Source organism: Bombina bombina, chromosome 2 (genome assembly GCF_027579735.1).
Source record: "Bombina bombina isolate aBomBom1 chromosome 2, aBomBom1.pri, whole genome shotgun sequence".
Lineage (NCBI taxonomy): Eukaryota > Metazoa > Chordata > Amphibia > Anura > Bombinatoridae > Bombina > Bombina bombina.
Genome location: NC_069500.1, coordinates 589,684,911 through 589,697,596, shown reverse-complemented (window position 1 = coordinate 589,697,596; position 12,686 = coordinate 589,684,911). Strand labels below are relative to the sequence as shown.

Below are 12,686 nucleotides of genomic sequence, written 5' to 3'. Positions count from 1 at the left end.
GATAGTTATTTTTAGAATTGTATAATCCTCTAGAGTAATGTCTTTTATTTTGCTTCACCAAAAATTTGTTTAACCAAATGATAAAAACATATTGGAACTCTTTTTCAATAATATTGAGATAAGCTTCCTTGGTCCCACTACTCTGGAATTTGCCGTCATATAAAGTTGGTGTGCAGGATCTGCTAATTGCCAATCTCACACTTTATTGAATAACTCTTAGTGATTGAGCTGTAAACATGAAAATGCCCGAAAGGGATAATCTGGCTCAACTGAACATGTACAAAAGGTCAAACTCCTAGAAGGGCTAAAAAGTCATTCAGCACATTATAAAAAAAAGCCAATTACACTTTGTTAGATAATTTAGATAAAGAGCGGTTAAAACACAAAGTCTACAGGGATATGTTATACCAATTACCTGATACGATCTAAAAGGGATAGATTTGCATTAAAATATATGACAAGAAAAACTGTAAATACCTTTCTGCTAGGCATATACTACTGAGAAATCTATCAGTAACCAAATATCCTGAATCATTAAGTGTATAAGTAAAAAAATCCAGCTAGTAAGCTAATTAATACATAATAGCTCTAATAATTATTGGATCTCATTGTATTGAATACTCTATATTTGTTGTTTTGCTAAATGTTGTATAAATGTATCACGCCACAATCCAATTTTATTTGTAAGACTTTTTTTTAAATAAAGCCTGAATTCAGTAATGCAAAAAAGGAAACAACGACCTTAAAACCAATGGCACAGGGAGAATTTAAATACACCACGCAGCTATAACTTATATTCACCGGACACGTTAGAATTAAAAACTATTTATCAGGTGATTGTAACTTTGGATTGTCTGTATTCCTTTCTCTGAATTTTGCCAGTTTTGTTGTAACACAGTGTCTGCTCATCTTGAAGTAAATTGGTCAAGTGTTAAAACAAAAAGCGCTATCCTATAAAAGTTTAGGGCGCAAAAAAGGTTTCCCCCACATTAAGATGCTTTGGTTAATATTAAACCATCCACTTGTAATACCAGATTTGCACAGGATCACACCATTTGCTATTGATTGTGCTCCGCTAGTAATTTAGCCCTCTGGTTTGAGTAATTGGTAATATCCCTAAATATAACCATTTATAATTATTTATACATGTAAAACATAAGAAATTGTAAATGTCAGTCTTTACAATCGCAACAAGACTTTAAAAAGGCATAGAAATACCAAACTTAGATCCCCCCACCCATTGATGTCTGATGTTATTATTGATGTTATAGGGGAAGTAAATAGTGATCTCATTGGTTTTTATTGATCAGTTTGGAACATGAGTGAATACTTAGGAAGATGGAAATATATAAGGAGCAGTCAACAACAAAAAAAACAAAAACTATTTATGTATAGCAGTAGAGTAACTCGATAAAATAACAATTTGTAGCATCCAGTAGAATTATACATATAACAGCATAGTCACAATAAGCAGATAAATAAATATCATGTTCACAATAATGCACAATGTTCCAAATGACTCTCATAAAGTAAAAGCAAGTAATTTATATTGTATAAAACATTTGTAAAATAAAAACAGGTATATATTAATATACCAGAGAATAGAGGGGGGAAATCCTAGTAACACCAAACTGATGCCAAAGCAATCAATGGATGGAATAATAATAATAATAATAATAATAATTGTAATGTATGTTTAAATTATTATATCTTAACAGGAATATACACTTTAATTTTACATGCATGATATAACTTACCTCTCTAACTTTCTCAAATGCCGTTGTAAAAATGTAAATAATAACCAGCCACTCCTGGACACTTGGCTTTGGTTCCATTCTAACTAATACAGTGTATGTGAACAGCATAAGGAACACCAAGTATGCCATCTGCGTATAAAAACAAAAGTATGCAGAAGAATATGTAATGATATGCAATAGTTTTCTATTATACAAAATAATAAACACAATTTTAAAATACTGTGTACAAAAGAACTATAATTTACCCGTAAAGGAGGGAAGTCTCAAGTCAACTCAAAGTCAATGACTGATTTCTTATTTGTTGAGACCTGGCTCTGAGGTCTGTTAACAACTTACCGTGTGGAACCAGAACTTTACGATAGGGGCGCTGTAGAATTCACAGACTTTTGTAGTCACAGAAAGGTTTCCAAGGCCATTGTTTGTGTTGGAGTCTTGATCTTCACTCACTTTCTTTGAGCCCTTTTCTAAATCATAACCCTTATTTAAAAGAATTTTATGCATTAGAGGCATAATGAAAGTAATTTGTATTTACTCTATAAAGAACAGTGACTTTGAGAACTGTACAGACTACACATAAATATAGATATATATGTAAACATGTATGAATACTTAAACAAGCAAATTAACTAAATCAACTGGCCACACTGTAGAAGGATATACAAATATATCTATTATCTATCTATCTCTGTGTGCCAGCTAGGGATGGGAGAATTTTCTGCAACATTTGAAAAATGAAACACATTTTAACACATTCATTCATTCATTTCATATTTTGAATGTTTGTACAACATTCTAACATTTGTTTAATGTAATATAATTTCTAATGCTATCTTTAAATGTAATATTCAATTTGAATTTTTCTAATAATTCGATTTGAATTATGCAATGTTCGAGTTTGGAAAATTCTAATTGATATATTTGTTATAGTATTTCTAATGTTTTCCTTAAATATAAAATTCAAATTATGCAATATTTGAATACAAACATTTAAATTTATATATTTGAATCTATTATCAATTTACTAAATTCCCTACCACATGAACTATTGAACTTTTGAATAGTATTTGTTAAATCGAAAGTTACATTCGAAATTTCGAATGTGGATTTTCGATTTAATTATGAACATTCAAAAACGAAAGTAACATTCTAAACACCGGAAATACAATTTTATTACCAAATTTTAATGTATTTTCATTCTTATCAACATTCGATTGTCCAAAACAAATGTCCACAGGACTATTCTTTCTACCACACAAATTACACTTTCATCCCATTCACCCCTCCCTAGTGCCAGCACTAATCTAAGATAACATAATTTTAATGATAACATAGAATATTTAACTTGTAGTTGGTACTAGTTATCACTATATATTTGATCTAATTATATTTTTATATAACCCTTGCCCCTCCTCCCTGAACTGTTTAGACATGCCAATTTCATCTATCAATTTCTTATACCTAAAAGTCTACCAAAGAAGACTCTTCTTTTTCCTATTTATATGCACTTTTTAAGACTGTTGAATTTGTATTTATCTATCTATTATCTATCATCTATCTATCAATTTCCATTTATAAATATGTTATGAGCTTAAGTATGTGCATGTAGAGAAGAGATTATATTAACACGTAATTCTTGACAGTGACAGCTTAATCTGTCACTATAAAATTGTAATCATGCAATACTGCAGTAGCTTCAGCCACTATCTGATAAACCCTTTGACATATAACTTCTTAATAGCTAAATTATTTACACCTGCTTTTAAGCAGCCTAAAAATCAAAATGATATGAATAAATTATTCTGCACATAGAGGTAACCGTCTTGCTTCTTTCACAACAGCAATCACCCTATCTGTCTTGAGTCTCACTATCACAAATAACGCTATCCACCACTCACCCTATCCTCTCTACCAATTAAAACCCTAACCTCCCAACCCTCAGTGATACAATTAACAAGTAATGGCAACTAGGATACTGCTCCAGCCCAATTCATTTAACTGCAAGCCTATCCCAGTACAATACTTGCTAATAACCCAATAAGGAGCCAGACCAGTCACAGCCCAGGTGTGTTCCAAATAATGTAATTGTGATATACTAAATAAGCTAGAAAGCTTCACACTATGTAGACATGACTTGCTGCAGTGTTGAAACTGGTTAGTGTTAGGACCAGTCTAATATGGGACACCTTGTAAGTGGTGACTGGCTTAGCAGAATATGATCATATTGTGTGACTAAGATCCCATTTCATTTAAAGGCATTTTTTACAGGTAAAACATTTTTTGCAGCATAAATATAAATCAATATTATTGCGAGATATTAATCCCAATTTTATTTGAACTATGTAAGTATATTTAGCAGATAGAAGTATATTTGTTTTTGCAGCTCAAATATAAGCCAATATTTTTGCGAGATGTTTATCCCAATCTTATTAGAAGCTATGTAAGTATATTTGGCAGACAGAAGCATATACAAATATGCCATGAAAGAGTGGACTTAAGTGGTTGGATGTGCACCAATACTTTTTGTTGTTTCATCCACAGTCCTGACTGGTTCCTTCATTAATCATTATTGTTTTTTGGTTTTGTTTTGTTTTTTTGGTTTTTAAATAGGGGAGGGACCAACCAAGAGGAATTAAGAGATGGTGAGGATCAAGAAGAGCTGCTGGCAGGATCCAGCTAAATAATGTTATTTTTCACAAGCTGGATTTCAGGCAAAGCTAAATTAAGAGGAGTTTTGTTTTTTTAAATTGCTTTAAGACAACTTTGTAATTGGGACTTGGTGTTGGGGGTAATGGAGGGCTACATAGAGGGATTTTATCAATGTGGGGGCATGTAGTGAGAGTTAGATTTAGTGGGGAGTATTTGCAATGGGATAGTGTAAGCGGGATATGCATATAGCATCATTAAAGGGATAGTAAAACCAAATTTTTTATTTCATAATTCAGATAGATACAATTTTAAGCAACTTTCTAATTTACTCCTCTTACCATTTTTTATTTGTTCTCTTGATATCTTTATTTGAAAAGCAAGAATGTAAAGCTTAGGAGCCGGCCCATTTTAGGTTTAGCACCTGAGTAGCGCTTGATGATTTATGGCTAAATGTAGGCACCAATAAAAAAAAGAGCTATCCAGGGTGCTGAACCAAAAATGGGCTGGTTTCTAAGCTTTACATTCCTGCTTTTCAAATAAAGATAGCAAGAGAAAGAAGAAAAATTGATAATAGGAGTAAATTAGAAAGCTGTTTAATATTGCATACTCTATCTGAATCATGAAAGAAAATATGTAGGTTTAGTGTCCCTTTATAGGTGGTCTGGGTAAGTTCCTTTCACTAAAGTCACTGGGAAAGTTCTGTAGAGACTAGATTTTTTTCATAGCAGCTATACTGTTAATTGTATCCCCTTTAATGTGTTCCCAATAATCAGTTTTACTTGCTGGAATGTATTGATTTGCTTACAAACAACTCATTTACCTTTATTTTTTCATTTAAAATTGCTACTTTTGCCTATTGAAACCACCACCTATGCTGAAAATTGCAATAATGCAGTAATGGGTACAGAACTATGCAAACATGATGCAGCAAAATAAATTACATTTCCAGTGGGACTGTGGGACGATGGGAGAGATAGGCACTGAAAGATAAGGAATCCTTTATTTTTATATGGAGTGATATGATATTGAGATATGTTCTCCCTGCAAGTTCAGCCCATTTTACTGTGTTATGGTTTCAAGAGCAAAAATATATTTCATTCATATTCAAAAATAAAAACACATGAGCAAATTCCCACATATTATATACTCAACTAGTAAACCCATTAAGGGAACACCAGTTCTATAGTACAATGTCCTTTTAACTGGACAAACAATAGCCTTTATTACACAGGAGGGCCATCTTTGGCCTAAAAATCTTTCAGATAAATTTACTTTTTTTTAAATAAATCAACATATTTTAATGACATGTGAACACATCTATCTTAACTTGAATTATTTATAGAAGTTTTTATTCTTATAAATTAAACAGTTTTTCCATAATAATAGTACGCACCTGTTATTTCTTTATTGTGAATTGATGAGCAGCGGTAGCCAATGGGAAGGATAAACACAACCATAAAACACATATAAAGAAATATGAACATGTATAAACACTTCTACTTGTTTCTAATCTGTGATGTTTTATGGCCCACAATTAATTAAAGGGACATGAAACACACATTTTTTTCTTTCATGAGTTAGATAAAGAATACAATTTAAAAAAGTTTTCAATTTACTTCTATTATCAAATTTGCTCCGTTCTAATGTAATTCTTTGTTGAAGAGATATCTAGATAGGTAACGTGCAAATGCCTGAGGCACAACATGGCAGGAAATAGTGCTGCCATCTACTGCTCTTGCTAATGTATAACTTTGTTGCAAAACTGCTACCATATAGTGCTGCAGACACGTGCACTCTCCTGAGCTTACTTTGCTGCTTTTTGATAATAGAAGTAAATTAGAAAGTTGCTAAAAATGGTATGTTCTACCTGAATCATGAAAGAAACATTTTGGGCTGTATGTCCCTTTAATGGGTCAATCACAATCCTTTAAAAACGTATCAAATGATTTACCTAAAAAAATCTCCAAAGACTTTAATGGTAATTTTTTTGTTGAAAACCGTAAAGTACTAACAAGAAACTGCACAATATACACTCATGGACTGACAGCCACTTGCTCTACGACAATCAAGTTCATTTATAAACCACAGAAACACATTTTTAAAGGCATGAATTTTTAATTTGTTAACAATCTAAAACAATGTGGGTCTAAGATTTATATTTTTCTATAATTAAGAAACTACTTTCTTTACCATACGTAGGTTTATGGAAGTATATTGCCAAAATGCTTCTGTTTAAAACTGAAATGCATTGATGCAAATTTAAATTTTCACCTTTCTATCCCTTTAAACCATGTTAGAAAAGTTTACTCATGAATTGTCATAGACACATTTGGATACAGTAAATGCTTTGTACTCTTTAACAGTTACACTGCATCTTATACAGGAGTGTAGAATGTAGGTATGTGCATTTGTGCACTTCTTGCCATGACAAAGCAGGAAGGCGGCAGCCGCAAGCCGCATTTGGCTCTTTTAGGAGCCGGTGTCCTGTCGAAAACTCCAATCTGACGTCACTTCTGGTATTTTCATACATCTGATTGGTCCGTGTCCAGTGAGTGACAGGATTCACAACCAATCAGATAGGCCCTGTAATCGCCTATCTTCACTATCTATTTTGCCTCTGCCTGTGGGGTTCAGATTGGAGTTTTTGACGAATTGGAGTTCTCGACAGAACACCGGATTTATTCTTGTGCAAATCCAGATCTCAGTGTGTTGCACTTTCACAAGAATAAATCCGGCTCTGAAAAGAGACGAATGTGGCTTGTGGCCACTTCCTCCTGAAGGCAGATATCTAACAGGAAGATAAGCTTCCATGTAAATGAATCCCTTGTGACTTTGTCTATCCAATATAACGCCTTTCAAATAAACAAACCATTCTCAAATGCTATCTCAGACACTTTAGAGTAGTGAACAAGCACCAACCAGCAGTCAAAACTACCTCTCATGCTCCAAGATTAGGGGTTAACATGCTATACTTAAAAGTTGTTTTTGTTTTTTGTTTGTTTTTATTATTCTTGTCAATAATTTATTATAAAAACGTTTCTTATATAGTAATATTGAAAGTACCTACTCAACGATGTAATTCTGTGGTTATTTTCTATTAATAAAATAAAAATGACATTTTTTACCAACAATTGAGATGTGACAAAAACTGTCTTTTTGAGTGTTGTCTCTTCTTATAATGTTGTTATATATATGATTTATTCAGTACTTTATTAGTACGTTATTACGTTTTTCTCTACTACTGAACCCTTAAATTTCTCCACATATTCCAGAAGTTGATTCATATTTTGCTCATTACTGTACAAATTCACTACAATAGTTATATATAAAAATGAAACTGATGTTATATACAGTAGTTATATATACATATACTGTTAGAAAGGCTCACCTGAGTTACCTCTTCTCTGGCATTTGATGGAGGTGCGTCAACATACAAACGGGTAAACTGGTGAAAGTCCTGGGATTGGGGTACATGCGACATTTCAGCTTTGCTCTTAAACTCCAACATCAATATAAAAGGAGGCAGAAGTATTCCCAAGATAACCTGTGGGACAAAAAAGCTAATTATACTGTAGACAGATTAAATGTGAAAATGCAAGAGAGTGCCGTATCTACTTTTCATAATCTGTATTAAATACTGAATAGTAGATATATAGGGGCATATGTATCAAGCCCCGTATGGAGCTTGATGCCCCGTGTTTCTGGCGAGCCTGCAGAATCGCCAGAAACAACAGTTATGAAGCAGCGGTCACAAAGACCGCTGCTCCATAACCTGTCTGCCTGCTCTGAGCTTGCGGACAGACATCGACGGAAATCAACCCGATTGAGTACGATCAGGTTGATTGACATCCCCCTGCTGGCGGCCTATTGGCCGCGAGTCTGCAGGGGGCGGCGTTGCACCAGCAGCTCTTGTGAGCTGCTGGTGCAATGCTGAATACGGCGAGCGTATTGCTCGCTGTATTCAGCGAGGTCTGGCGGACTTGATCCGCAGTGTCGGGCCATATTATTGACTAGTGGTTAGAACATACCAATTCTTTATACCGTTTTTCTATATTACTTCCAGTTACAATTAGAAGTAGTCGTGGTCATAGAATGAAGAGATTGATAAAGTTGGTGGGAGTGGGGTATCTGAAAAGTGCCTTTACATTGCGGTCTATGGGAACAGTGTGTTCCCATAGACTGCAATTTAAATATGTATGTATATGCTTATATACATATACTGTATAATTATAGCTATTATCTAATTTGCTTCATTCTTTTGGTATAATTTGTTGAAAATAATACCGGGTAGGCTCAGGAGCAGCAATGCATTACTGGGAGCTAGCTGCTGATTGGTGGCTGCACATATATGCCTTTTGTGTCCACTGTGTCTAGCTAGCTCCCAGTAGTGAACTGATGCTCTTTCAACAAAGTATGCTAACAGAATGAAGCAAATTTAAACATACAAGTACATTTTAAAGTTGTTTAGAATTATATGCTCTGTATCAATCCTGAAAAATAAAAATTGGGTTTCATATCCCTTTAAGTAAAATTTGCACTGTTTTACAGTCCAGATACACACCATTTGAAAAGCCTCAGAATGTTATTTATGTTGTCTCTTGATGGAGCCAGTTAGAAAATTAAAATGAGTTCCTGCACATATGCATAAATAGGGACCTCAATATGGAGTTTCTGCCGTTTTTATATTATAAGAGCAGAATTTGAGCATTACCTTAAGCCAGGAGTTCTTGCGCATCTTTAGACGCCCCATCCACATATCTGTAAGCAACATCTGGGTACAAGTATGGGAGACAAAAGGTCGGAGTGCTGATGACACAGCTAATTTTAGACATGTTGAATTGCTCCAGTTCTTTAGCTGATATGTTAAAAGTTTCATAGCCATTTGTTCATTTAGCTTGAAGGCATTTTCAAGTAGGTCCAGAGCAAGCTGACCAAATTCTCTACACAAAAAATAAAAATATACAATTTTTTTTACAAAATCTTGAGCACAATGTCTTCATTTTAATTTAATCTAACATTCAGTAATGTTTATTAAAACTTAAAGGGGCATACTGATGGGTCTACAAACTGACAGCACACCATTTTAAGAAAGTTTCTAATACAAGTGCATGTACAAAAGGCTGTTTTTGTTGAGTGATGTGTATGCACCATGCATGTACATGTCGCTCACCAAAGGAAGCCCAAATCAGCTGCACTGGCACTGTGTAAGTCAACAGGAGCGACTCTTATGATGTAAAGAGTTCAAAGAATCCTTTTTAAAAACTAAATATATTCAGACTTTCTTAAAATATTTTGTAGGGGCTGCATAGCTCTTTCCATTAAATTGCTAACAGGGAAAACATCCATATTATGCTATAAACCTGTATCAAATATCCAATCCACCCTTGCTATTTAAAAAAAAAAAAATTAAACTATTTATTTAGCATCTACTGCAATTTATAGATATGCCATATTCCAACCTATATAGTAGCTTTATTTCAATCACTTCCATGCATGTGACAAGAATTTGTCTTCATGCAAATAGCTGCCTGTAAGTGCATGATGACCCGTTCTCGTCATCAGATCGGTGATTCCCCCGCACTGCAGACCTGATCATTAGTATAGTGGGCGGCCCTCACAGAGCTACATGCGTGGTGACATTACAGAGGGGGTGGGACCACAATGTGACAGGCAGGTAAGGGAGCTGGATAGGCGGTGGTTGATTGAACCCCTCAATCTTCAATCTCAGCTCCCTTTTTTGCTACAAAATAGACCTCTAATTTAAAAGAGAATTGCCTGCTTTTTTAAATGGTAGTGGTCTATGAAAGCCATAAGCATCCAGATAAAAAAGTAAAAAGCATAAAACTAGGGAGTTTGCCAGGAAATGGAAAATATATAAGCTAAATTAAAAAAATCTATTATGGCTAGAGACTTCTAATAAAGTTTATATTATAGTTGACAAGTCCCTCTCTTGATAAAATGTATGACATGTGTCTGTATACCCAGGTGATCACTATGGTAAAAATGTTTTTTTATTTTTGTACTGCAAAAAGGGGCCTCTTTAATTTGTGTGGGTCACTCATTGAAATTTGACTTACAATAGTGTTTAAATGTAAGTAGCCAAAAAAAAAAAATAGTAGTGAAAGGGCTTCTGGGCTTTTAAACATGAAGTATTGGGGGTCTTTTAACCCTTTTGATGACCTGAGTGTGTAAATCCCCAGTCTGAAAAAAAGTTTTTTTTTTTTGTTTTTTTAAATGTTCTTAAACGGTTTACCCTGCAGTCACACACCATTTGAAGGCTACTGCATTTAAAACAGGTCCTGAGGTTGTCTGTGCCTTATTAGGGCTGATGAGGTTTACTTTTGTACTGACCCCCAACCAGCCCCCTTCTTTTTATAGAAGCTGCCCATAACTTATTGGATTTGAGAGCAAAGTAATTACGGCACCACACCCATGGGTGAGATTACAAATGCAGCATCGCCCACAAATGCCGGCGATACCAGTGTTTAGTCCAGTATTGCAATCACATATATGGAACCGTATATAAATGTGGCACGTATATTTCACCGGTTGCCCGCTAATTTTACTCCCATAAACTAACATAGAACTGCGTCACAAGTCGGTATCTCATATTCAGTGCAAGGACTTACGAGGCAAAAATGGAGAAATTTTACTACATTTTCACCTCGCCACACATAGGCAGGCGCAGCAAGCCTTGCGCTGAGTATATGAAGCACCGAAACTCCCTGAAAGTATTAACACCTCACACAATATCTACCTGTCAACCGCCATCCCCCCACCGTAATAATTAAATAAAATTATTATTAACCCCTAATCTGCCAACCCCCACATAGCAAAGTATCTAATTAACCTATTAACCTCTAAACCGCCAACCCCCACATCGCAATAAATCTAATTAACATATTAACCCCTAAACCCCCAACCCCCCACATAGCAATAAACCTAATTAATCTATAAACTCCTAAACCGCCAACCATCCACATCGCAATAAACTTAATTAACCCCTAAACTGCCAACCCCCCACAAAGCAAATAACTCATTTAATTACTACGCCCCCTAACCTAACACCCCCTAAATTAACCCCAATTACATAAAATAAAAAATGACTAAGTTACAATTAAATTAAAAAACCTAACATTACTTCAAATGTAAAAGAGCTGTTTAACTTAGGGCAATGCCCTACAAAAGGCGATTTTAAGGGCTATTGGTAGTTTAGTTTAGATTAGGGGGTGTTTTTATTTTGGGGGGCTTTTTTTATTTTCATAGGGGTTTTAGATTAGGTTTAATTTTTTATTTTTGATAATTTGGTTTATTTCTTTCTGTAATTTTAGACTTTTTTATTTTTTGTAATTTTAGATTTATTTAATTTAATCTTAGTTTTGTTTTTTTTAAGTAATGTTAGTTTTTTATTTTAATTGTAACTTGGTATTTTTTTTTGTAATTGGGGTTAATTTAGGGGGTGTTAGTTTAGGGGGCTTAGTAATTAAATTACGCCTAGATTACGAGTTTTGCGTTTTGAGGGTTGCGGTGCTAACTTGCAGTTTATTCTCACCGCTCACTTACCTACAGCGCTGGTATTACGGGTTTTTATGAACACGGCATTAAAAGGCAAGAAGTGAGTGTAGAGCAAAATTGAGCTCCACACTGCACTCCAATACCAGCGCTGCTTAAGTGAGCGGTGAGCTGGTTATACGTGCTCGTGCACGATTTCCCCATAGACATCAATGGTAAGAGCCGGCTGAGAAAAAGTCTAACACCTGCAAAAAAGCAGCGTAAAACTCAGTAACGCAGCCCCATTGATTCCTATGTGGAAACAAATTTTATGTTTACACATAGCACCCTAACATGAACCCCAAGTCTAAACACCCCTAATCTTACACTTATTAACCCCTAATCTGCCGCTCCAGACATCGCCGCCACCTACATTATACTTTTTAACCCCTAATCTGCTGCCCCCAACATCGCTAACACCTACATTATACTTATTAACCCCTAATCTGCTGCCCCCAACATCGCCAACACCTACATTATACTTATTAACCCTTAATCTGCCGCCCCAACATCGCCGCCACCTACCTACATTTATTAACCCCTAATCTGCCGTCCCCAACATTGCCGCCACTATTCTAAATTTATTAACCCCTAAAGCTAAGTCTAACCCTAACCCTAACACCCCCTAACTTAAATATAATTAAAATAAATATAAATAAAATTCCTATCATTACCTAAATTATTCCTATTTAAAACTAAATACTTCCTAGAGCTAAATGCCCTTTAAAGGTC

At 34.7% G+C, this 12,686-nt stretch overlaps 1 protein-coding gene across 1 annotated transcript in view; it reads right to left on the bottom strand.

The window, feature by feature from the left end:
- The window catches only part of TRPM6 (transient receptor potential cation channel subfamily M member 6), a 327,340-nt gene that overhangs the window by 219,638 nt on the left and 95,016 nt on the right, over positions 1-12,686 (bottom strand). The window contains exons 17-20 of the mRNA XM_053699972.1: positions 9,115-9,343; positions 7,792-7,947; positions 2,094-2,234; positions 1,758-1,886 (exon numbers count right to left, since the gene is read on the bottom strand). Coding sequence (XP_053555947.1) covers positions 1,758-1,886; positions 2,094-2,234; positions 7,792-7,947; positions 9,115-9,343 — 655 coding nt within the window. The remainder of the gene's footprint in view (positions 1-1,757; positions 1,887-2,093; positions 2,235-7,791; positions 7,948-9,114; positions 9,344-12,686) is intronic.